We start from the raw sequence: 25,011 nt of genomic DNA, 5'->3' as shown, positions 1-25,011 counted from the left end.
AATTATTTATATTCAAATAACAAATATGCTAATTACAAAGTATTCATTTTTAAGAAATGTCTTACAGGAGCCCCACACAGGTACAGCATATAATTTTTCCACTTTTATATCCTTGGAGATAATAAATCAGTATTTCTCTGAAAAAACATTTGTTATTTTTTTTATTCAATCACATTGACCTTTCTTCCAATTAGAAGAATTAGTGAAATTTTATTCTATTAAATTGAACATAAACAGTATTTCCTGGCTTAAATAATTAACTTTCACTTGGATGCCCTCTGCCCTTGAGTTGATGTATTTGCTACTTGCAGTTGTTGTTGGGTATAACTTTCAAACTGCTGCCATCTTTAAGCAAGATGGATTGATGTCTCTGAAATAAACTTGAATGTTTGATTTGGGATGTTTGAATTTGGGGGTTAGCACTGTAAATGTGGTGAACTCTTAAAGATGTACACAGTGGGTGCATGTTTATGACCTATTAGTGTTAAAACTTTGATTCCATGAGATGGGACTTTTCTGGGTTGGCAACCAAGGCAGTGGTTTGCATAATTTAAAGTTAAGGTATAGAGTGAGATAGAGCTGGGTCATTTCTCTACGGTCTTATTGAATGAGTGATAACTTGGAGAATTTCACTCCCTTTCTAGATTCCTCACATCTCACCCAAGACAAAACATATGCACGACTTGGAATAATAAACAAGCTAGTACAAAAATTGGCCATGATAGGATTGGAAGGCTGACCTTATTTATCTTATACCACATTCCATAGACCTTTTGAGAAGCACTTCGTTATGTGAAATTCGTCCTATTTGTACTGTGCTCCTGCAGATTCTATTTCATAGGATGTGCACTTGGGGCCCAGAAATCCCTCAGAGCGTTTTTCTCTCCTCCTTTTGGTCCCACAATGCAATCTTGAGCTATGGAAAGGAATTGGAGGAAAATTCAGCAGTCTTCCATTGGCATCCCTACTCTGATAGCTCACCACTGACCCTGCCTTGTACAGTGGCACCTTAAAGTGGTACACAGAAGCCACCTCTGTGAGAGCAGGGTGATGGAGCACAGAGAAGGGGAAGAATTCAGGGCTAGCAAGAACTTCTTCTGCCCAAGTCCAGATGGTGGGAGAAATGCTTTGCCTCTTACATTTCTTGACATTTTAATGTATTTGTTTTATAAACTTTGCAAAGCAGAAGCTTTGCATTATAAATTGTTGTGCTTTTGCATTAAGCTCCTTTGAAGCAATTGATACAGCTCATTTTGTTTTATTCTTGAAAGTGTCACTCTTAGTGGCCTGCTGATAGTAAGAGCTACCACTTGTTAATTACTTATTAATGATCCCAGAACAGTGCTTTCTATTATGTCACTTAGTCTCTACAAAAAGTCCAGGACTTACAAATTATTATTATTTTTCCTAATTTGCTGATGAGTAAACTAGGATTGAAAAAGGTGATCTAATTTGCTGAAAATCACACGATTTCTAAGGCAGGGTGTGATTCTGTCTGGCTGCAAAGCCTAAGCAATGTTTCTGCCCAGCCTTCTGTTTTGCATTCTCTGTGTTGCTTCTATGTTTTTCTTACTCTGGTGCTGCAGAACTAAGAGTTCATGAGGATTTGTGGTTCTGTTTTGTAGACTTCTTCAGGGGTCTGGAATATCAATCCTTCCCTCTTTCTAGTCCAGAGGAAGAGTTGTTATGAAATGTTTGCTTAAGAAAGGCCTTTGGTAATCTCTAGAGTGTGAAAAGTTCCTTGTGTCCATGGACATCTGATGACTCAAATTGTCAGCTGACATGTTTGGGGATATGTTCTAGCTTCCCTAGCTCCCTTGTGCAGACAGCGTGCATGACTGGCTATGATGGTCAGCCATTAATTTGTGGTAGAGAGCTTAGCCTATGACAGAAACAATTTGCTACCCTAGTACTAACCTACCTCACCTCCAATTGGGAAATAATAAGGCAGTGATTGGCAAAAAGGTTCTTGGTGTAGGGCACCCAACTGAAATTCAATGAGCCATTGATTACTGAGCCTTTGGCTTTTAACCCATAGTTGGATTTCCTCTGGACTTAGTTGGGAACAGATACCTGCAGGCCTGTTTGTTTTATGTTTATAGCTGAATAGTCAAAATATGCCAGATTCTCAAATAGAAGCTGGCTATGTGTTACAGAGTCCAAACTGGCAGTTGCTATCAGTTGTGATTTAAAGGACTCTATAAAACTTCCACCCCACAAAAATACTCCTTCTGGTGCCTGAAATTCCATAATTATGGCTTGGTGTCATTGAATTGATCAAAGTCCCCTCCTTTAAAAAATAAAAATTGACCTCACCCAGGGAGGTATCTGTGATGTTCTTAGCATAACAGGTTCTTACTAAGTGCTTGAAAGAGGAGAAAAGATGTGGGTGGGAGAGGAGATGGAAAAGGTTCTCCATGGAATGATTTTACTGAGGGCTGGCCTGGCAAAGTGGTGGGGGGGCAGTTTTCTTGTTACACAGTGGCAGGTGTAGCCCTAGGTTCTGCACAGTGGGGTTGTGCTCCATGCTGTCTTCTGTTGCTGGGAGGAGGCTCATTCAGCCTTCCCAGAAGAAACTTGTGTAATCCATCAAAGTGAACTGGTCACTAAAGGAAGAGAAGGCTCTGCACAGATTCAGAGATCAGTAAGCAGACACATGGGGGTCTCCTTACTTCTGGACTCTGGTGATGGAGTTGGAGCCTTCCTGGCTCTGTATATAACTAGCTCTGTGGCCCAACATAAATCTTGGCTTCCTGCTCCTTAGCTACAAAATGAGGATTTTTAATTGGAGAGATCTCAGAGCTTCTTTCTGGTTGTGAAGAACATAAATTAGAAAAAAAAGATGTGTCTATACTTAATGAAAATCACAAGGGATTATTTTTCTCTTCATAACCCATAGGTGATGGACTTCAAATAGAGCAACTCATAGGATTGCTACCCCCTAAGGTATTAATATGATAAGATGCCATGACCAGCACTGTCCTCTGCAGGAATTAAGCACTTGAAAGAGAAGAATAGATGTGGGTGGAAGAGGAGATGGAAAAGGTTCTCCTTGGAATGATTTTACTGAGTCCTGGCCTGGCAAGGGGGGCTAGTTTTCCTGTTACACAGTGGCAGGTGTAGCCATGGATACATAGTTAAGGCTATGTTCTTGGGTTTTGTTTTGTTTTGTTTTGTTTGTTTTCACTTGTGATTGATAGAAGGCCAGGTATGCTAATATCCCTCACTACATAGTTGCTGACCTCCTTGTACCTGCCAGGGAGGCAAGTACCTCTTTGGACTTAGCTGGGTTTCCTACATCTGGTAAGATCCTACACACAGGAGCTGAAAGGGAATCTTTCTTGCCTCTAGGTTGGTCAGTTCTTCCATTGCATGTGAAGGACAAATGACACTGGACAGTATCAGTCACAACTTTGGAACCCGCCCAGGCCTGAATGCCTGGAAGGCTAAAGTAGGCTCCAATGCTGCAGACCAGGTATTCACTTGTCAGTCTCACTTTATGTGCACATGAGGCTCAAAGTTACCTGATGAGGCAGTATAGGACAATGGTAAGGGATGAACAAAGGCTTTGGGTTCAACTAAACCTAGTTTCCAGCCCCAATTTTTCCTTTTACCATGGGCAGATTACAAAGCCTCAACTCCCACACTCATGGAGGAGAAGACTATAATAGCCCTTATCTATTATTTGTAGTCCAGGCAAGGAAGTGAATGTGGCATTCAGCATGTGGCCAGATTTTCAGAACCAGTAGCTCCCTTGTTATACAGTGCAGCCAGAAAAGCAACTTGTAAGGGAATAAACCATGTGGAGTAATCAAATCGAGAGAACCACTTAGAAGATGATGAGAAGGAACTTGAACTTCAACAACACTGGACTATTCTCAAGTTTACCTCCCTTTATGTAGCTGGTGATATGGTGAGATCTAACCATCGTGCATATCTCTATTTCACCTTTGCAGCAATGGGGAGACTCAGCTCCTGCTCTATCTGGTAAAGTACTAGGGTCTGTCCACAGGCCAGGGAAATGAGATACATCTTTCGCAGACCCGAAGAAAGTGATCATTACAGATGAGTCCTAAACTGTCCAGAGAACTGAAGGGATAAATCAGTGTCTTTTCCTTTGAAGTAAATACTAAAACTTAGAACCAAAGAGATTGTTTTCTTTGCTTTCAAGGTTATACATTTGTTTACAATTAGTTATTTTGCAAAACATTGAGAATGCTCTGACGTCTACATGGATGAATATTTATGTATCTCCCCCAGATGGTCTATGTTAATGTTGGATTTATGTATTTCAGAGGAAATGGGAAAGGGATGTGATGGTCAAGCAATAATAACATGGGACCTTCAGAGGCTGTCTCTGCATTAGAATAGGTACCAGGCCAAGGGGTTGGCTGCCTACGTTATGGAGGGGAGGAGCTTCTGTTTAGAGAGCACCTGAGGTCAAGAGCATTCTCAGCACTTGGGATGCCGGTCAGGGCTCATGGAGAGTGCAGAGGCCTTTTATATAGCACAAGTCATTGCTGCCAGAGCTGCTCCTTCTTTTCTTATCCTCTTCATTTTCCCTTGCCAGCATGGTTCTCAGATTTATTAACAGCCTTTTCATGCCTTCTGCAGCCATCAGGGAAAGAAATAAAGAGGACTGGGAAAATCCAATCTTGTTTTGCTTATCCTTCTTCGCTGTCTTGGCTTGTCTTTCGTTTCATCATCTTTGCCTTTTTCCTTTTATTCCTTCCATTTAAAAAAAAATCCTATGTTTGAATGCTCTGCATGAGGCTGGAGTTTCTGATTTGTCCCTCTCTCTTCTTTTACTGTTTTTAATTGCTTTGGTGCTTTTGTTTTTTTCCCTGGACCTGAGCACAGTGGGAAAGGTCAGCTGTCAGCAGGGGTGCTGTACACCACTGATAAGGCCTTCAGGAGACTGGATTGGAGTCTGTTAAACAGTTTGCCTCCCTGAATTCATAGAGTCTACACGGCTGCAGGGAGATGGAATAGAGAAGCTCAGTGGGTGGAAAGGCAGTGGACGTCAGGAGAGCAGCTTACCATGTGAGCACTGAGCATCCGGCTACTTCATGGAACCCTTCTCCAGTGGCAGATGCTGCCAAGAGCCCCCCAGTGATACTGTGGCATTGACAAAAATATGTATCTGCATGAGACACACAAGCAGGAGACCCTGGAGAAGGGACTCAACTGGGAATTAGGCATCCAGCTTATCAGACTTCTAAGATTGTCCCTTATCGTGTGTCTACACCATAGTTATTTAACTCACTTATATAAAAATCAGAAAGCCTGGGTTTGGGTCTTGGTTCTATTGCCAATAACTTTGGGAAAACAATGAACTATGCTATGCTTATAAAAAAGAAGTAGAAAATGTAGTTTCTAAAGTAGCTTCCATTGCTAATATTTATATTTCACCTTACCAATTCTGTCTGAGAAATAGAAAGCCAGGAGTGTATCCATTCTTGGACACGGCTGTGAAAACTAGTTAATTCTTTTCTCTGAAAATGCCTTGAGGTCAAACTAAAGTCAGAGTTCTTCAAATTCATCCATATAGCCTGTCTATCAAAAATTTCATGATAGAATACTATGGAGCTTTTAAAGAAACGGTGTGTATCTTCTGAAATGGGAGAAAAGAGAATAAATGTATGAATAATGATGCTCTAGAGTTACATGATTCTTTATGTGTTTTCATCATTTCACAATGACCTGGCTTAAGGACGCTCCCTACCATAGCCTACCTAAAAAACAAAGCATCCTAAAATCTGACAGGACTCTTGTTTTCCCCATTGACCTTGCCTATGACAAGCATTCTCAATAACGTTTGTTGAATGAGTGAATAAACAATAGAATGAGTAACTTAAAGCCTTCAAATGACATCTAGTCAGCCATATTTATTTGGCTCTCACTGGTGCCAAGTGTAGTAATGCTTGGATATAATAAGAAGTTTTGGTACAAAAAGTTAACCATGTGTGGTATGTGTTAGGCGATAAAGGCGCAGTTAAGGTTCGTCACTAGCTCCCAGAAATGCTCCACAGAGACAGGTCTCACACAAGGAACCTTTATTTCATGCAGACGATTCACATCTGCATGGGGGAAAGGGCAGAAAGAAAAAGAGAAACATGGTGCAAGGTTTCTCTCAGACATAGGAATTTCGCGGGCTGAGAGGAACCAATCGCGGAGGAGAATTCTTATAGACTGACTGATGGACCAATGACATATTAGGACGTAGTGTGGGAGGCAGGAAGATTACAGCAGCGTAAGCCGGAAATTCCTGTAAAGTGAGAGGCGCAGGAGAACGCAGATTGACAGGTGGTGGAGAGACCGGAAATTCCTGTAAAGGGAGAGGTGGGCGAACACAGATTGACAGGTTGTTGGGAGGTGGGAAATTCCTGTCACGGGAGAGAAAGGTGGCTTTATGTCTTACAGTATGTAATTTGGTTACATTGTAATTTATCTGTCTTGTCATGAATCAGGGAACCAGAAGGCTAGACCATGGTTTGAAAAAATGATCGGAAGAGAGTTGCTGTCCAGATTAGCAAACACAGAGGCCCCTCAAAGATCCTACAATGGGCTGCTTAGCTCCTGATCTCAGGCCAGTGCCCCTTACACAAAACCCAGCTCTTGTTGCAGTGGGAGGAGCAGCCAGGATAGAGTGAGAGCCAAGTCTAACCTCAATTTTAAATTCCCTCATTGTCAAGTATTATCATTATTCTAATTGGACAGCAATGAACCCCTAAATCTTAGCTTTGCTCCTCAAAACTGCAGATAATAATAACTAAATATGTTGTTTTAAAGATTGTGTGAAAGATTGTCTGCCTAATACCATGCTAGAGCTAAAGCTTCTGACACATAGATTAAAAAACAACAGCTGGCTGGGTACAGTGGCACAAGTTTATAATCTCAGACAATTTTGAGATTTAGGCAGGAGGATGGGGGGTTCAAAGTCAGCCTCAGCAACTTGGCGAGACCCTAAGTAACTTAGGGAGAGCCTGTCTCAAAATAAAAAACAAAAAGTAGCTCAGTGGTAAAGTGCCCCTCAGTTAAATCTCTAGGACCAAAACAAACAAAAAATGATAGCCGGTCATCATTGCCATCGCCATCATTACCACCCACTTCTCCATCTAAAGAACTATAAATATTTTCTGCCATCTAAAGCAGCATAATAATGCGTACTCTCTCAGGGGATTATAGGATTGAAAAGGCAGTATTTGTGAAGGGCCTTTTGCTGTACCAGGCACACAGTAGAGCAACAGTAAGTACTGGCTCCTCTCCATCCACCTTTTTTGATGTCTTCTTATTTTTCTACTTCAGTTGAGGTTGGCAGGGAGTCATTGCTCTTTTGTAAAGTGGCCAGGTATCATCAAGGGGTACTTGAAAGGCCCTAGCAGGTGGGTGGTCTCCACTGGTGAGGCACTAGTAGTGGGGTTGCAGGGAGGGGAAGGAGGAAGAAGGAATACTCTGGGATGGAAGAAAGACCTTTTCAGCCACACCTGGATCCCCAGAGGTTGTCATTTTGTGAAACTTCTGCCTATTCCTGGAGTCATCTTGGTCATCCCTGAGGGAACACTTCTGTTTGCATAAATCATTCCATACAACATAATTAGCTTCTAATACAGAGGATGCTTGTGATCCTAAATTCAAAACAATGGGAAAGAAAAATGTGTTTATTCATATAGGTGCATAGTGAAAATTGATGATGAGGTAGATGATTCCAAGGTACATGGAATCCAGGAGACTTCTGAATCTCCAAGGGGAGTGTAGGTTATTCTTAGGATAACTTTTACTTAAAATTTAAAGAAAATAATCAGTGAAAAATTAATATGCCACAACCACAAATACATTCCTTATATCATTAATGTGATTTATTAGTTCTTCAAAAACAGGAGTGCCAAGATTGAAATGGTAAGAAAATAAGAATGACCCATGAATTCAGTCCCCTTTCTTTGCCAATGATACTAGCTAACTGAAAGTTTTGATTTGATATGCATCATTTTTATCATCTGACATTTGACCCATGGTAGAATGACCAACCATCCTTGTGTCCCATTTTAGCACTAAAAGTTCCATATTCTGGGAAACTTTCCATCTCCAAACAAATTGGGATGATTGGATACTTCATTTGAAGCATCCGGTGAACCTTTTAAGAAGGGCACCATGTTTTGGCCAACACTGGACCAACAACACACAAAGAAAAGATTCTTTGGTTCTGTGGTTTGTAGAACTTTTGGATCTTGTTAACAAACAAAAGTTTTACACAAAGGGAAGGAGCAAAATAGGGTTGGCTATTGTTTTTTTTTTTTTTCCCCATATAATTACACCAACAAATTTTGTCAGTTATCCTCAAATTTTGTCAGTTTTATTAAAGATAGGAATTGCAAAACCCAAACCAGAAAGAATAAAATAGAAAATCCATATGGGCCCCAGAGAGATTCATTCTTCATTATTTTCCCATTGTCTAGCAGTGTCTGGCATAGTATGGGCCTGACATAAATATTTGTGGAATGAATGCTGTATAAAAACATGTAACACTTTACTTATTTTTCTAAATAAATCATGGATTCATGACATTTTACCTGATACCATATTTTAGGAATCAATCCTAATGCAGACTATAGAATTTTTTATAGTCAATTTTCAATGTAGATTATTATAATGGCAGTCTGATGTCTACCTCACTTTCATGTTCATTTTAGTTGGTGTAATCAAACTCTCATGACCTGATCACTCCTGGAGAGAGATAAGCCCAAGTTTCTAGGTCTTCAATCAGAGAACCAGGTCTTGTCAACTTCATCTTTGACTTCAACTTTTATATTAAGATGCATCTTAGCTGATATCTACATGGATATTTCACCCATCTGGCAGGAATGAGCCACTGATTCTCATTTTCTTAGGTCTTAGACAATGACTTTGTATATCCTAATTAAGTCTCCTAACTTTGTTCTGATTCACCTATACAACTGTGGTCAGAAACCTTGATCAACTGGTGATATGTATAAACATCACAATTTCTATAAGTCTGGATTTTCCTATGCAACGTCTTCATACCATAGTTGACATATTCAAATCATGATTGTTTTCTCATAACACATGGATAAAATTATCACTGATGAGTCTTATCTAGTTTTTCTGGAGAAGGTTAGAATTTTAGATTAATGAATGTCCCAGAAAATGTAAATATCCATTGCATATGGTGGTACAAGCTATAAAATTAAAATAATTCATATCTCCATTTCAGAGAGTCTTATAATCCTTTTTAATCACAAATCAACTACCTTTCTTCCCTTCTGCAACTAAGTTGGTGTAAGCACTGAGTGCATTTCTGATAGTAGCCTTCTGGTATCATAGCTCAGGGTCCAGTGATTGGGTCTTGAATAAGTTGTTCAGAGAAGTTGTGATATCTGTAAATGGTTTGTGAATCCTTCTGCCTTAAAAGGAGGGCTGCCATTTTAGATTCAATGCATCAAAATTGGACTTTTAAATTTATGCTCACATAATATTTCTTTTGGTATTTATATATTTCAAGTGTTGCCAATGTGTATAATTCTCATGATTTTCCTCATCAGTCTTATGATCTGTATTCACATCCCAAAATTTGTGGTTAATAAGTCTAAGTGCAGAAAATCAAGCTTTGTTGAGCAGACAGGGGTTTGTATAGCAGCTGCTGAAGGGTACTTACACCTTACAAAATTAGATAACGTACGTGAAAGTGCTTTAGGATACGTGACATGCTATGCAAATGGGTATCTTATTTTATTTTTTAAAGAAATGGATAGCCCATCTCTTCAGGAGTACTATTGAGAGGAGTTTTTGCAAAAGATACCCAGCCCTACACAAAGGCAGCATGGTCTAATAGAAAGTACATTGTTTTTGGAAACTGACCTTGGTTTGCATTTTGGATCTGCTTCTTACTAGCTGTGCTATTGTACAAGAATTTAATTTCTTCTGGACCTCAGTTTATTCATCTGTAAAGTGGGGCTAGCAAAACTTAATTTCACAGGACTTTTTATAAGGATTAAATTAGAAATATACCAAATATCCCAATAAAAATATTCCCCTTTCAAATGACATGTGAACACATACATCTATTATTTCTATTAATATTACTTAGGCTCTAGGGAGGAAGTGTTTTGTGTTTTTGTAATCTTAAATCATTAAAACAAGTCTTGGTTACTGGAACCCTCTGTATATATTTATATGCAAGCTTTTATATAAAAGCCCAGAGCATGACACTGGTTCAATAAATGTTAATTTCTTATTCATTCATACTATGGGAAAAATAAGCCACTAGACTTCTGTCCCTAAGAATGACTCTGCTGATAGTTTGAGATAAAGAAATGGAGAAAATGAAATAAACACTTCATTCAAGCTTTATACACACAATAAGTACTTAAATTTGGGACCACTAAAGATTTTCTCCTTTACTTAGGCTTCCTGAATCGAGTCACTGATTTTTAAATCTGCATCCCTCCCTCCCCTCCTCCAGTGGATCCCACCCCCATCCACCTCTACATTCAGATCCTATGTTGCTCTAGGCCCTGGCATCCCTGTTCCTTTGAAAACCCTGGAATGGGGCAGTTTTAATTTTTATCAGCATCAACCTCCATGTCCTCACTGCCATGTATATTTCCTTTGGAGGAAAACGAAATGCACACCAAGTTATAAAAGAAGGCACGGCCCAGGTTTCCAGGATTTGTACCTTGTTATTGGTAAAGTTCCCCCGTTAGTGTCTCTGTATAGGGTTTTAATCACCAGCTTGGCCCTGAAAGCTTTAAGAGGACCACAGAAATGGTAGATTAGCCACATTGAACAAAATAGAAAGTTTTCATTGTGTCATAAAAAGCCTTATTGATCTTGTCCAGGGCATTGACTCCGGGGCCTCTTAACAAGCCACTCTGTCTAGACTTGCAGGCTAGAGCCCACAGTGCAAACAAAGGGCCTGGGCTGCCTGCCCTCCCCTGCAGGGGGAGACCAGGGGGTAGGTACAGTTTCAGGTTTCTCAGTGGGGACTTTCTTAAAGAACTACCATGATTCTATTCTGCTGTGGAGGGATAAAGGGAGTGCAGAGGCTTGTGGCAGATGTCTATGTGACACATCCCAGACTCCAGCCTTGGTGGGTGTCCAGTGTTTTCTGTAGAACTCTCACATGGTTAGAAATTCAGATGACTTTGCGGTACCTCAGCTTCCCTCAGCAATCTCTCCCCTTGCCCTCCAGGTAGCCAGGCTGACTCTGTGAGGCCAAGACACAGTGCAGCTTTAGGAAGGGGGAAGGCAGCAAGGGGCAGGAGGGGAAACCAAAGACTGGAATCATTGCGATCAATTCAACAGCATTTCAATTTAATTCTGCACATTTTTATTTTACACTATCTGGGCTACACGGGAGATTTTGAAAAGCTCTGAAAAATTGCTGCTTACAGCATAAGGCTGCTGAGTTAACATCCCTTATAAAATAATCAAAGGATCGCTCCAGATTGATTGAGTGATTAGGTGTCTTTTTCCAATCATCTGCAGACCTGTAACTTTTTTGAAAAGTATGCAATAATCCAAACACAAAATGCAGAGACCCTACAGAGGACTTTATTGACATTGGTTTAGCAATTACTTAAATTGAATGGATTTTTATTTGGTCTACTTTTTTTTTTTTTTTTTTTACTTTATATTCTTTTATAAAGACTTAGTCTTATTTGAACCCCTGCCCTACCCTGGTTCTGTTTCTTCTTTTTCTCCTAAAAGGAAGAACTTGATAGCTATATTTCTTATATATGTGTTTCTATTGTTGTCATATATCAATAAAGTGATAATATATAATGTTTGATGATCACTATGTGTATGTATATGTGTGTTTGTGTGGATAAATCAGGGGAGCTAAACTTTATCTGCCACCTACAATTTCTATTTATTATTCTTCTGTATTTGGAGATGAATGAAGGAAATCCTGGGTAAATGTACATGCAGTCAACACCTTCAACCTCCCCATCGATCACTTAGATGAAGTTTGGTAGCTTTCCACATCCTACTTTCCTGTTTGAGGACCACAGTTATTTGGCTCCTGAAATACCTGTAGGGATTTCCTCATAACAAGCAATTTTCTCTGAATGCTGAAAGGTGGAGAGTTTAACCAATAAGATAACTTAATTTTAGATTTACTGAGGCAGGAGGTAGCTTAGAAAATCTTCCAAGGTTTCTTCTACATTGTGCTGATGATCTGTGATGGACGAGTCTTCGCACATTTTCATTGTCAAGTAAAGAAGATTTAATAGAAAAAAAATATTTCAAAAGTTCATTTAGATATTCAAAATTCCATAGTTACTGTTTCTGTATGAAATAGCTGTGTGCAAATTGCAAAACTTTGTGAACCTTTGATGACTTGTGTATTCCTTTCTGAACAGGTATATGTTGATCGAGTATCTTGTTTTGAAAACAATTAGGCTCAGTGTGTGCTTCTCTAAAATGAATCACAACACCCCCAAACAAACAAACAGCAAAAACAAAACAAAACAAAAAACAGCATTGCTTATGTCCCACTGTTCTAGGTACACTATGGATGTCTTTCATTGTTACTGAGTTTGTTTTTATTATCATTATAGTCCATCATCTTCTCTTCTCTCACTCCGTGTAATTTTTTCCCCCTCATCCTCAACTAAGGAGAGATTTAGTCTGCAGAATGAGAAATCACAATATGGTGTACGGTACTCCAGTATAATTGCCTTAGTTATTGTGTGACTTTGAGAAAAGAAAATAGGTTGATAAAACAGCATAAACATGCAGATTATTGTTTTGGGAGTAGGACAAGAGTGACAGAATATGTAGGCTTGTGGGTGAATGGTAGATTTTCTGTAATTTTTTTTAAATAAAAAATTTCAAAAGCTAAAAATACTGCCTTTGGTAAATATTGGGCACAGGCCTAGCCTTAAAATTAGTGATATATTTGCTTTTCGTTGACCTAATGTGTTTCCAAATGTGTCTCTCTTTTTGTATTATGGAAACAATCCAAGTGCCTCTTAGTATCCTTTATTTCTTCTGATTTTTAAATTTTGGTGTCTGATTCAATGTTTGTTGGCTTCTGAGGAGATAATCATGGCATTCCACTCTGATTTCTGAAGCAGTTGTGGAAAAGACGACACAAGTGTCAAATCCATGGTCATGTCAAGGCCCCAGAAATCAGTGCAGTTGCTCCATTGCTATTAGCTATGTTAGAGAATGTGGCTCTGACTTGTAGTTAGCTTAGGCTTCCTTGAAATTTTTCCTCTGAATTAAACTCATCCACTTGGCAATAGGCAAAAGACTGGAAAAGAGTCAGCCTTCTTCCTTAGGCCAGAGTCTACTATGGGCTTTCATCAGGGCAGTCTAGAGAAATCCCAAGCTGAGGAAGAGCAGATCCAAGGGAGAAAGGCAGGTCTGGGATTAGTGACCACATGACTAAGGGATGCCATCCTATGGGTATGGGACCCTTACTATATTACTTTTCCTCTCACTGGGGAATTAACGAATAAAGAGAAGGTCACAGTGTTTGTGCTCCAGGCAATGGGGAGGAAACATTCTTCTGGAGTCGTAGGGACAGGGAAAATAGATTCCCCATTCACAAGATAGAGTGCACTATTTGTATTTAATGCTTGCTTGATTGACTGACCAGCAATTAAAATGAGAAGCTGGCAGTGAAAAAAGCATAATTACAGTTTTACTTGTATGGATCTGGTGGTTAAGGGAAAATAAAATGTACAGCATATTACATAAATTCTTATAAGTGGGCAGGCAGGAAGGCATATGCAGCACGTTGATTACAGACTTTGTTTCTTAGTAAACATTTCTCTTCCTTGGAAGTGTCTCCTGGATCCCTCTTCACCTCTTTGGCTTATTGTCCAACCACTGAACCTCTGATACAAGTATAATTGTGCCACTCAAAAGGCAAAGTTCTTCTCTGCTGGTTCCTCATTCCCAGGATTATGACCCCACCCAGGGTCTTGAACACTGCACACATGTGTCTCTAGCCACATGAAACTTCTCAGCATCCCCTGAGTCCTCTGCACTTTTCTAGTGAGCACACCTGTGCATGTGCTGCTTTAGTCCTCTCTTATAGGTGAACTCTTCCACTCTAGGAGACATCTTAAGTCTGATCTGTTGTATGGATCCTTTCCTAACACTCAGGGTCAGCTATTCCCTCTTCTGGGTGATCATCTCACCTAGAAAACATTCACTACACTGAATTGTAATTACTGGTTTTGCGTCTGCATTTTTGACAATAATAGCTAACATTTCTAAGGCTGGGAACTGGGCCAGTGTTCATGCCTCACAACAACTCTATGAAAGATGTACTTCGGTTGTTCCCATCTTGTAAAGCAATAAACTAAGGGTTAGAGAAATTCAGTAATAAGCTACAACTTAGGTTTGTAGATTTAGGTTCCTTCCAGAGTTGGTTGTCAAATCCAGTTCTTGCGATTCAAAGCCTTTATTATTACAATCCATGCACCAATTCTGCAGTCCAGATGCACAGGGTGCCCATGTCAGGGCCTGGCACTTTGCAGGCATTCCAAATTATTGAGTTTTGCCATTTTTCTTCTTTTATAAAATGTCAGCTAATTACTCCTACTCTCAGGGTTGCCATGTGACATAAGTGCCTTCAGCACTGGGCACATCACCTGGTGCATAGTAGGCACCGGTGAATCTTTATTCCTTAAATGGATGAACAAAAATTTAACTTTTTAATGCATTTGCAAGCAATGCAGTCTTCAGGATGCCATTAGCTTTCGAGTGATTTCAGTGGAGCGTGGCTTTCCAGGCCATTCTTTTGTGGACTGAGGCAGCTTCCCTCACCAGGATGCTGGCTGTTTATTTTCCAAGTGACAACTTGATTTACTGTTTTCCTTCTCATCACTTTCAAGAAGCATCTGCAGGCTAGTGAGTGACCCAGGCAGCGTGGAAAAGTCCATTTATTTCTCCTCTGCATCTTTCCTACAAAGAGTCTGAGGATAAGGGTTGGAAATGGCCTCAGGAGGTCAGATTTCCTATGTGTTTTCTTTTGTAGTGTGGCTTGCTCATAGCAACACAATTTCCTGTCTGCTGGTACTCTCTGCTTTTAAAATACCTGTGTGATGGGATGTGGCAGGTAAAGGATGCCATCATCTGTCTGTGGGGGCTGGCCCTGCAGTTTGATCTTTCCTAAGGCTTTGTTTGACCCCAAAATATACTGCAAGGGAAATGGGCCAGGAGGAACCACGAATACAGTCATTTGAACAGTCTTTTGTCTTTTTACCTCAATTGGTGTGTTCTCTCCCAATTCTAGTGAGAAATGTTATTAGGGATATATAGGAGAATTTACTCTATAAAAGAATTTCTACCTTCCCCTTGGTTTTGTAAAGACAATCACTGTACAACCCAACAGACAATTCAAGTGTCTGCCGACAGCTCCTAAGGGGCCGTTAGTGGTAGGTATTCTGGTTCTACATGCTGGATTCCTAGCAGGCTGCATGGAAAGGTAATAGAATCATACAAGAACAAACTCATACCTGCCTTGCCTTGTTCATTTGCCAGAACAGCAGCCCAATTGCCCAGGGCACCTTTCAGGATTGAGTGAATATGAAGCCCTGCCCCTGAGCTGCCTTCTCCTTCCCCCAGGAATGAGCAGAATTCTTGTTAACTTGTAGACTTACCTCTGTCTGCAGTTGTATACCCGGGCCTTGGACTCACGGCTTTTGCCATCCTCTAGGCTTCTTTGCCCAGGGAAGAGTGACCAGAGAGACAAGGTGATCTGTGAGAACCCATAACCTCTCACTGCAGCTATGAAGGTGGAAGGGCACATCTGGCCCCTGCTGAGTTCCTGAAATCAGAGGAAATGAGTCCCCAGGCCAGCCTGAGGACCAAAGGCCATCCCATGTCTGTCAGGGAGGGAAGCAATAGTTGCTTGTTTTTGTGCCTCATTAGCTTCTGGTGGGCCAGGCTAGGATGGGCAGCCAGGGTTATCTTTGCACAGAGTGGAGGAAGTCCCCCACTGCTGCCTGAGGCCCATTTGAAGGACAAAGGATGGATGATGAGTGCAGTTTCCTCCCTGAGTCTCATCAGCAGGGAGCTGACTCTAGCTCCTTCACTGGAGTGCAGCAGGTGTTCCGCTCTGGGCCTCTAGCTACAACCCCTCCAGAGGGGTCAGCATTTTAATGGGCTCTTCCAAGTGTCTGACCTTTTCCAACCTGGTGCTGGAGAATTTGGAGCAAAAGTCATCCCACTCCCCTGCTTCCCTGCTTAGGTGCCCACTGCCTGGGTGTGCTTTTCCTCGTCATTGTCATTCATCTTTTGACAGGGTGAAATTCCTGTAGCTCCAGAACCTCAGATGTGGAGTATTAGACACCTGTCCTGGGGATTTGAGCTTCTGGCAAAATCAGGGTGTGTTGGAGTAGCAAAAGCAATAGAATAAGAATCGGTACCTGGCTCTCCCTAGTGGGTTGGAAAACTATCCAACTCCATGTGCTACTGTTTCCTCACATTAGTTACAGCAAACTGACCTCGCAGAGTGTTGAGAGAATACCAATAATGATTAAGAAAGCATTTAAAAATATGTGACAGGGTTAGAAATCTGTGAATGTCTGCAAATGGCTCTGGAGTCCTTCTATAGCCAAGCCTGAAATGTTCTCATTTTGAGCCCTTTTTTTTTTTTTTTTGTCTAATGCTGTGCCCTTTTCTCTCAATTTTTGCCTCTGGTCCTTGATCTTCCTTGTTTGTACTTGATCTTATGCATCCACACTTTGACTTCCTCCTGTGGTTTCTGGCTTACCAGAATCTCTGCCTCTCATTTCCTTAGGCTGTTCCTGTTAGGAATCTTTTGCTTCCATTTCTGCTCAGTGAAATTCAAACCTCACTCCAGGAATGGCATCAACATTTTTACTGAACAATCAATCCCAGGCACCCTAGAAAAGGGGTTCAAATGTGTTTTTTAAAGATTGCATAATCTTGGAGTCTTCTCAGTAAAATTATGCAATGGTTCTTCATATCCTTCAGTGTAAGATCCAAATTTTCTGATCTCAAATATAGTTTGGGTCCTTAAGATACCAAGCCACCAGGAATCGACAGCCCACACTTTTTATATTACATAGTTAGAAACTATAACACTGAATATTCTACTCTACTTTGAAATTTCTCAGAAAAATAGCTATTATTATATAAATCACTAGTTGGCTGTTTATTGGGGGAAGAGTGGAGAAAAAAATTTGAGTAAATGCCTGCTAATGTTACACACATATATATCAGTACTTCGATTAGCGAGCCATTTGAAAGATCAGTACTTTACGTATCTTATACAAACTGATTTAAAATCTCTGAATTATACATATCTAGATTGCATCTACGTTTAATCAATTGGACACTTACAAATAATGGATAAATGATTTGTTGTCATATGGAGTTGAGCTATTTTTTCATGCAGTGAGAAAAGCACTTTTATTTTAACATGCAATTGATTGTAAACTTGGGGGTGATATAATTTCAATGGATCTAGTTGTCTGTTAGCTGTGTCAGCGCCTTCTGTCTCTCTCGCCAAGTCATAGCTGTCTGCTAAGCCACTGTGCACTGGGTTATATAATCCCCTGCATTCATCTTCTCTACCTATTTAGCCTGAATACATACAAGGTGACTGCATTGTCTTTTCAACCTCCTTCTCAATGTAAACACCATGTACAGAAAACAGATTTGGGGCACTATTACATTTTTTTCTAATGGAGGGTTTGGAGAATTGAATGGACTTAGAAATGTGTACCTATCATTATCTGGTTTCCCCTTTTTGGTTATGTTGATTGTCAACCTAGTATGGTTTTTCAAGGTGATAAGAAAGTGCCTGAGGCTCAGCTGCTGGAAGAAAATTGAGATAGGTTGGGATCTTAGGTGAAAAAGTATGTCAAATGGGAGGGCACAAAAGAATAATTTCTTCAAGGTCGTTCCTCTTTCTCCCTCCTAGCCCTGGATTTGTTTTGTGAGACTGGGTCCTTCCTTGCTGGGTCTCTCTTCCTAACACTCAGGAAGAAGTTATCCCAGAAACTAAAAATGAAGTAAGTTTGCTTATCTAAAATATGAATCAGAGAGGACTTTTCAGTTGTCTTTTGTTTGTTAAGGACAGCTGAGGGAGGAGAACTCCTGGTGGGCGACATGCTCCTGGTCATCTCCTCTGGCCCAGGGCAGAGGTAAACTGAGAAAATGAATCATTGAATGGAGAGATTGAGAAGGCTGTGACCTGTTGCGACTATTTCCATTAGATACTTGCAAAGGAATGCACTTGACTACAAAAAATTTTCCTTGGTATATTTGCATGGATATTAGCATAAATATGCATGTAATTTGCATAGACAGTTTCCTTTTCCCATTGGTTTTTTTAATATCTTATTTATTTATTGTGATATTCTCTTCTCTTTGCTGATGTCTTTTTTTCCCCCTGTAATCTTCCATATAAAAGAAGTTCTTTTAAGCACAGGGGAAAATGAAATATTTCTTATGGTGAGAAAGTGTGATTTATACAGGAAGAGAGGCATTCATTTCTGGCTCCATTTATCCCAGCTCTTGGATGGTTCGTAAGCCCTGGCTCCATGGAATCATTCATGACCATGGAGAAGTAGAGTGGAAGCACGTGGACTATCCATGGTGATGGTGAAGGGACACGGAACTGATGTTTGGAGACAAATCCAGAGGTGCTTCAAGGCTGGATGACACAAACTAACTGGGTCATCTTGGGTAACTCACTTATTCCCAGTCATCAATTTCTTCCTTAATAAAATGAAGGCATTGAATTAGACAATCCTTAAAATCCCTTAGAGCCTTAACATTTACTTTGACAGACCCCATGCTCTAATTATTTGAAAAATATTAAGCATCATATTAAATAATCTCCTGGTGCCTTGCTGCTTTGTGTCAAGTCTTCCTCTTTCAAGAGACTCGATGATGAATGTAAGCTTCTCTTTATGGGCACTGTTTCCTTGCTTGTTTACTTCAGTTCAGTGGGCACACAGGTGTAACTTAGATATTTATAGAAGATGGCCATTAGTATACCCTGTGTGGTATCAAGGATGTGCCAGTAGTTGCCTCTGTGCAAGTCTGTGTCTCTAGGAAAAGAGCTTAGTTGTGATAACTGTGTTTAATTTATCATGTACTCTAGTCCAGTTCCAGGTCTGTTGTCCCATTGCATTTTAACAAAGCCATTACTTCAGAAATGAGAGGAGATATCATGATGATAGGGTAGCAGAGGATTAGATGGAGCTATTTCAAACATGCAGACAGAGTTGAATTTCTGCTTTCTGACTGGGGGGTGCTAATTTTGATAAAATGCATCAGACATGAGTTATGTGCTGAGAGGTACTTGTTCCTGAGTACATGGAGAAGCCATTACTGTGCAGTCAGTTAGAGGTAGACAGATGACTTTGCTTATGCCAGTGTTTGTATGTGTATAAACAGAATCATGCTGGTAGACACATACCACTGAGACCCTCTGGAACATGCAGAAGAAATTCATCCTTTTTTAACTCTCTGGAGTATGGAGTGAGCCATTGTATCTCTACATAATGAGTGATTATAGTTCTTACTTCATGATGAGAAAATACGTATTTTCTTTTTTTTTTTCCCTTTTCTTTTTGGGTACCAAGAATTGAACTCAGGGGCACTTGACCACTGAGCCACATCCCCAGCCCTACTTTGTATTTTATTTAGAGACAGGGTCTTACTGAGTTGCTTAATGCCTTACTTTTGCTGAGGCTGGCTTTGAACTCATGATCCTCCTACCTCAGCCTCCTTAGCTGCTGGGATTACAGGCATGTGCACCATGAGCAGCTTGTATTTTATTTTTATTAAGTATTTGATGTAGGGCTATGTTGGTTGATAGGGATCTGAGCTGTTATGAACTTGACTTTGGTTAATAGTACTGAAATGTAGTTCTGGCAGGGAAAATAGAATTCTTTCAACCTACTTTGCAGAAGGAAATCTGCATATAAAGACTTCTATTGTTGCCAATTTTTTCTTTCCCATTAATGAGGTGCTTTTTGATAGCTTTTGACCAACCCTGGTATGAAGTAGTGCAGTCTTAAGTGAGGCTACCCCGCAAGAAGACAAATTGTACTCCATGTTTTGTGTAACAAAATTACAAGTCACATAAACAAACGATTAATCATATCCCTATTCTCTTACTTTGTCAAATTTACTTTTGTAACTCCCTAGAAAACCAGGTTCTGGGTGGGAACTTTTGGATTCTTTGGAGTTTTGCATTAAGAAATAGCATTGCCAGGAGAACCAGCCTCCCCCTGATCCTCAGTTGGTTGGCCACCTGCTTTCTCTTCTTCATCCTTAGCTCTCTCCTTTATTACAAAGGGTTTAGTCAAAATGCACGTGGCTATTCCAGCCCACATGGTCAAACTCCATCCACACTCTTGTGAAGAGTTTCCCATATCTCCCTCTCACACCTTGAGGTATCCATATTGATATTCTGGTTTGTCTACAGAAAGATGAATCCAGAGAGGAGGCCTATACAATCAGGCTTAGGGATTTGGGGGGTGGGAATTACAGGGTTTCAGAGTCTGAAATGTGATCTGGGGTTCCACTGAAATGCCATCTGTGGCCCCTATATTTGGGGGATGGTTGTGGCCATGGGAATTTCTAACCAGAGCCATCTAAAAGGAGAACCACCCCCACAAGCAGAAATTTCTTTTGCTTGAGTTGAAGAGTGTTACTGTTGTCTTGCTAAAGCATATTACCAAATTTCATTCTATTCTCCTTTCCTCACCTGCTTGGTCCACTTCTTAGGTTCAACCTTCTACATAATAACTCAGTCACGATTCATTGGGCTCAGGATTTTACCATAGAAACCAAAGTTAGCTGAGTTACTGATGGATGGAAACCAGGGCCAATTCTTTCAGGGTAATTGATTTTTAGTTATTGGTCAATAAAAAGTACCTAGAGTTAGAGAGTCCTTTGTCAGAACAGTTAATTATCCATTCTAAACCAGTTCTTCTACAAGCTTTTAAAAGCCATCACTGAAGCAAAAGCAATGTGAGCCCTACTTGACCACTTTGCATGAAATTTCTCTTTAGGTGTTTCTTTGGGAACATTGGAAAGGGAAGGCAGCAAGCTCCCTTGCTCCATCTTGCTTGTCTTCTGCTCTTGTGTAGATGCACAGTTTCTCCACTATCACCTGCTCTGCTAGGTTTGCTGATACTCAGGAGCAAGCCAGAGGGAGTGCTGAGCTGGTATGAGTGCAAGGACAGGGGCAGTGCCCTTGGGCTGTGTTCTCCTTGGTGGTTGCATAGATCTCACACTTGCTAGGCAGGTGTTGACTACATTCTGTTCTTTGTTTCCTACAGCTCGAGAGGAGAATGTGGCCACTTTCCGAGGCTCAGAGTACCTGTGCTACGACCTGTCTCAGAACCCGATCCAGAGCAGCAGTGATGAAATCACCCTCTCCTTCAAGACCTGGCAGCGGAACGGGCTCATCTTGCACACGGGCAAGTCGGCTGACTATGTCAACCTGGCTCTGAAGGATGGTGCGGTCTCCTTGGTCATTAACCTGGGCTCCGGGGCCTTTGAGGCCATTGTGGAGCCAGTGAATGGAAAATTCAACGACAACGCCTGGCATGATGTCAAAGTGACACGCAACCTCCGGCAGGTAATGGCTGAGGGGAGAGAGTGTCTGGCAGGCTCATCTTAGGTAGAACGTTTGTGAAGCAGGTGACTGGTGAGGTGGAGCGGGGTAGAGATTGGGTTTGGATATATTAAAAACTAACCTTTTTTCCAGTCTTTGCAATTCCACAAGGAAAACAATTAAAATGTTTCTCCTCGGTCTTCAATTCTCCATTTGTGCTTGTTATTTTAATAAAAAAAATCAGTTGTATAGATAATAAAAGTGATAAGTACTTTCATCCTTTTAATTCTGCTTTCCTTTTATCATTTTCTTAATTACATTTGAATCTTATCATGCTATTGTTAAATTCAATTAAGGATAGCATTTTGTTTCTGCAGCTTGATGGATTTTCCTCATTCTTTGAATATGTTTTTCTTTTTAATTAAGTTAGCCATTGCCATGATGCCATAATTTTAATTTCCTCCAGAAAATCCTTTTTTCTCCTCCTTTTAATTTATCATCCCTACTCCCCCCCTCCCCCCAGTTGTTAAATTAATCTCTGGCTTTGGAATTAACTAGCTGGGATCTTTCTGAATTCCTGTTTCTCTGTTCCTTGATGCAATGTGGTGGTCCTACCTTATTTCCCCTGTATCTACCTCCAAGACTCTTCAGTTGCCTGGGAGGCCTGGAAAGTGGAAAGACCCAAATAAAAATGTCAACCCTGGAGGCTGCCTTCCTGACTCTGTCCGTGCTTGAGAACTCCCATCGCTTGCTGATTCTAAGCAGGCCACTCCGTCAGGTGACAACACTTTCAGAAAGCCTGAATCAAGGGAAGATGTTTTCAATGCCATAACTACTACTACTACTACTAATAATAACTTATCAGCAAATATCCATAAAAGACAAGCATTTCCTGTAAGAGTCAAGGTCTGTGCTGAGATCGCCTTTTCCTTGTTGCTCTTTTTACTTGCTTTTTCTACTTGTGAATCTGACACAAAACCCAGCTGGTCAGCATTCATCCTTTATTAATCAGAAAGCACTATGCAATTTTCCAGAAAGTGCTTATCAAATTTTTTCCAGCATTATGATTTAATGCCTTCGCACGTAAACATGAAAGCATAAGACTTGACAGGTGTTTGCATATGTTTTCTGTTTGATAAAAGTGTGACTCCTAAGTAATGCTAAACAAATGGTGGAGGCCGACACATGTTTGGAAAAGCACAATTGTCAAAACACTCATTTCCACACTTAAGTATGTCAAGAAAACCACCTGGTTGGGAGAGTCCATTCTATCTGTGGTGAAGATGCTAAGTAATGCAAGACGTAGAATCCCCAACCCTCCTAATATATGTGAATTTAACTCTCTTGAGTCATTATTCTGTGTTTTCCCTCCATGGCCAAAGAACCTATTGCTGATGTTTTCCTTCATGACCCTCTCCATAGTTACCCAGAAGAGAACTTCTCATCTGTCAAGAGAATACAAGTGAAATTTCTATTTGCTGACATGGAAGGGCTTAATATGCCTGAACTGTAGAGACTAGACCAAAAAAATGAAATATGACCTTCTGCCAGTTTTGATTGGCAGGTACAGAATAACACCCTTTAGTCATTAGTGGAGGGGAAACTTTTGATGTACGGGGGAATGATATCAGGTCACAGTTCCTACCAAGTCATCTCTCTCTCCACACACTGCCTAGCTATTCTAGAATGATTCCAATCTGCCTGAGAAAGGCTCAATTTTGTTTCTACTAAAAATCACTTTTCTAAATAGCATCAAGCCCCAAGTAAATCCTTTAGACTAAAGGGGATAAATTAGAGTTTAATTCAAATATTGGTTGTGATGTCTTAGTCAGAGCAATCTGAGGAAACCACCCTGGATGGTTTGTGCTCTCCTCCAACTTCTAAGGCCCATCTCCTCTTTGTGCCCTTGGACAAGCCACTTAACCTCCCTATAGCACAGTTTCCATTTGTGAAATGCTGATTGCAATGCTCCTCAGCCATGTGTGGTGGCTAAATATGCAAAGCACCTTATGTTCCAGAAGGATTATGAGCTCATCCTTGGGCTGGGTGCTAGACTCACAGTGACGTGCAGATGATTTATTGGCTGAGCATTCTGTCCCAGAGGTGACTGCTTCTGTCTAGTGCCAAGGATGCAGTTAATACAGCTTTTTGTTCTGGACATGGCCTCAGAGATACTAAGGTCTTGAGGTATTTCTTGACAGAGAAAGTAGTAATCTTGTTTGAAAAACACCCCTAAAATTGGACCTCATGGATATCCTGACTGTGTTTTGCATCCAAATGCAATTTGCGGAAAGAAAATCTCTGAAAAGCAGAGTTGGTCTTGCAAACACGATTCTTCCAGTGCTGAGTAATCTAAGATTATTATTTTGCTCATTAAAAATATTTATAACATCTTTTTTGAGTTCTTTAGGACACAATTGAGTGAGAAGTCCCAGTCATTTTCAAATAGATTGTAAATTGCTTCATAGATATTTGATAACAAGCTTATGGCAGTCTCCTGCACTTTTGGGGGGATGAGAGCAAATGGCTTCTGTGGCAAAAATTTATATGAAGAAAATGTATGATGAGTTTCCTAGAGTAGCCGTTACCAAACAGGGACTACTGTTCTCATCTCTTCCTTCATGGTCATCAATTCATGGTTCTGCCTTTAAGGCAACTCACAAACCCAGGTACTTTATTGGGGCTTCATATTGAAAGAAGGAATGTGGACTATTTATATCTGTCCCAAACTGGAGCTGGAACTAAAGATTGAGCTACTGGTGTATTCGTATTTGCAGGTAGGAGGCTTTGCCCTTTACCTCACCTGAGTCCAAGGTCACACCCCTCCCGTTAATCACTTTACCTCTGGGGACCACTTTTGTTAAACCATGAACATAGAAGCAGGGTTAAATGTCTGCTACCTTTCCAACCTCCAAGTTCAGGGTGTGCTGGCAACTGAGCATTTGAAATTAGCAAGAAGAGACGAATTGTAGGGCTTCTCTAAACATGTTTAACCTGCTGTTCTCCCTGTTCTCCATGCAAGAAACTGCTAAACAACATGAAAAGCAATGTTCAAGAGGAGTAGGGGATAGCAATTCCAACAGGAAGCATTCTGCAAAGTAAATAAGATGATAACCTCATTGGGTAATAAACAAGATTAACTCTTTTGATGTATTCTGACGGTTATCCAAAACCAAGAGTAATAAAGGAAAAGGGAGAATATCCTCCAGCCACTTAAACTCACAAAAATCAGGGGGGTCATGGATCTTTAAGTTACCCAGGGAAACCTAGAGTATGCTGTGCCTTGGAGCCTCCTCTGCTAGGTTAGACCTGTGAATGTTTAAATTCCTTCTAGAAGAATGTCATCATGTAATCCATCTATGTAGTCAGATTTGTGTGAAAACCAGAAACTAAACACCCATATATTGGTATTAAGTTCTTTC

The 25,011-nt window shown here is 40.5% G+C and overlaps 1 protein-coding gene across 19 annotated transcripts in view; it reads left to right on the top strand.

The window, feature by feature from the left end:
- The window catches only part of NRXN3 (neurexin 3), a 1,486,572-nt gene that overhangs the window by 354,075 nt on the left and 1,107,486 nt on the right, over positions 1 to 25,011 (top strand). For all 19 annotated transcript variants that reach the window (XR_013761785.1, XR_013761786.1, XM_079126730.1 and 16 more), the window contains exon 4: positions 21,312 to 21,613. Coding sequence is in view for 17 of the 19 variants with exons in the window: in XM_079126730.1 (XP_078982856.1) it covers positions 21,312 to 21,613 (302 nt within the window). In the remaining 2 variants the exon portion in view is untranslated. The remainder of the gene's footprint in view (positions 1 to 21,311; positions 21,614 to 25,011) is intronic.

This window comes from Sciurus vulgaris (genome assembly GCF_902686455.1).
Source record: "Sciurus vulgaris genome assembly, chromosome: 2".
Taxonomy (NCBI): Eukaryota; Metazoa; Chordata; class Mammalia; order Rodentia; family Sciuridae; genus Sciurus; species Sciurus vulgaris.
This window is presented reverse-complemented; position numbering and strand designations above follow the sequence as displayed.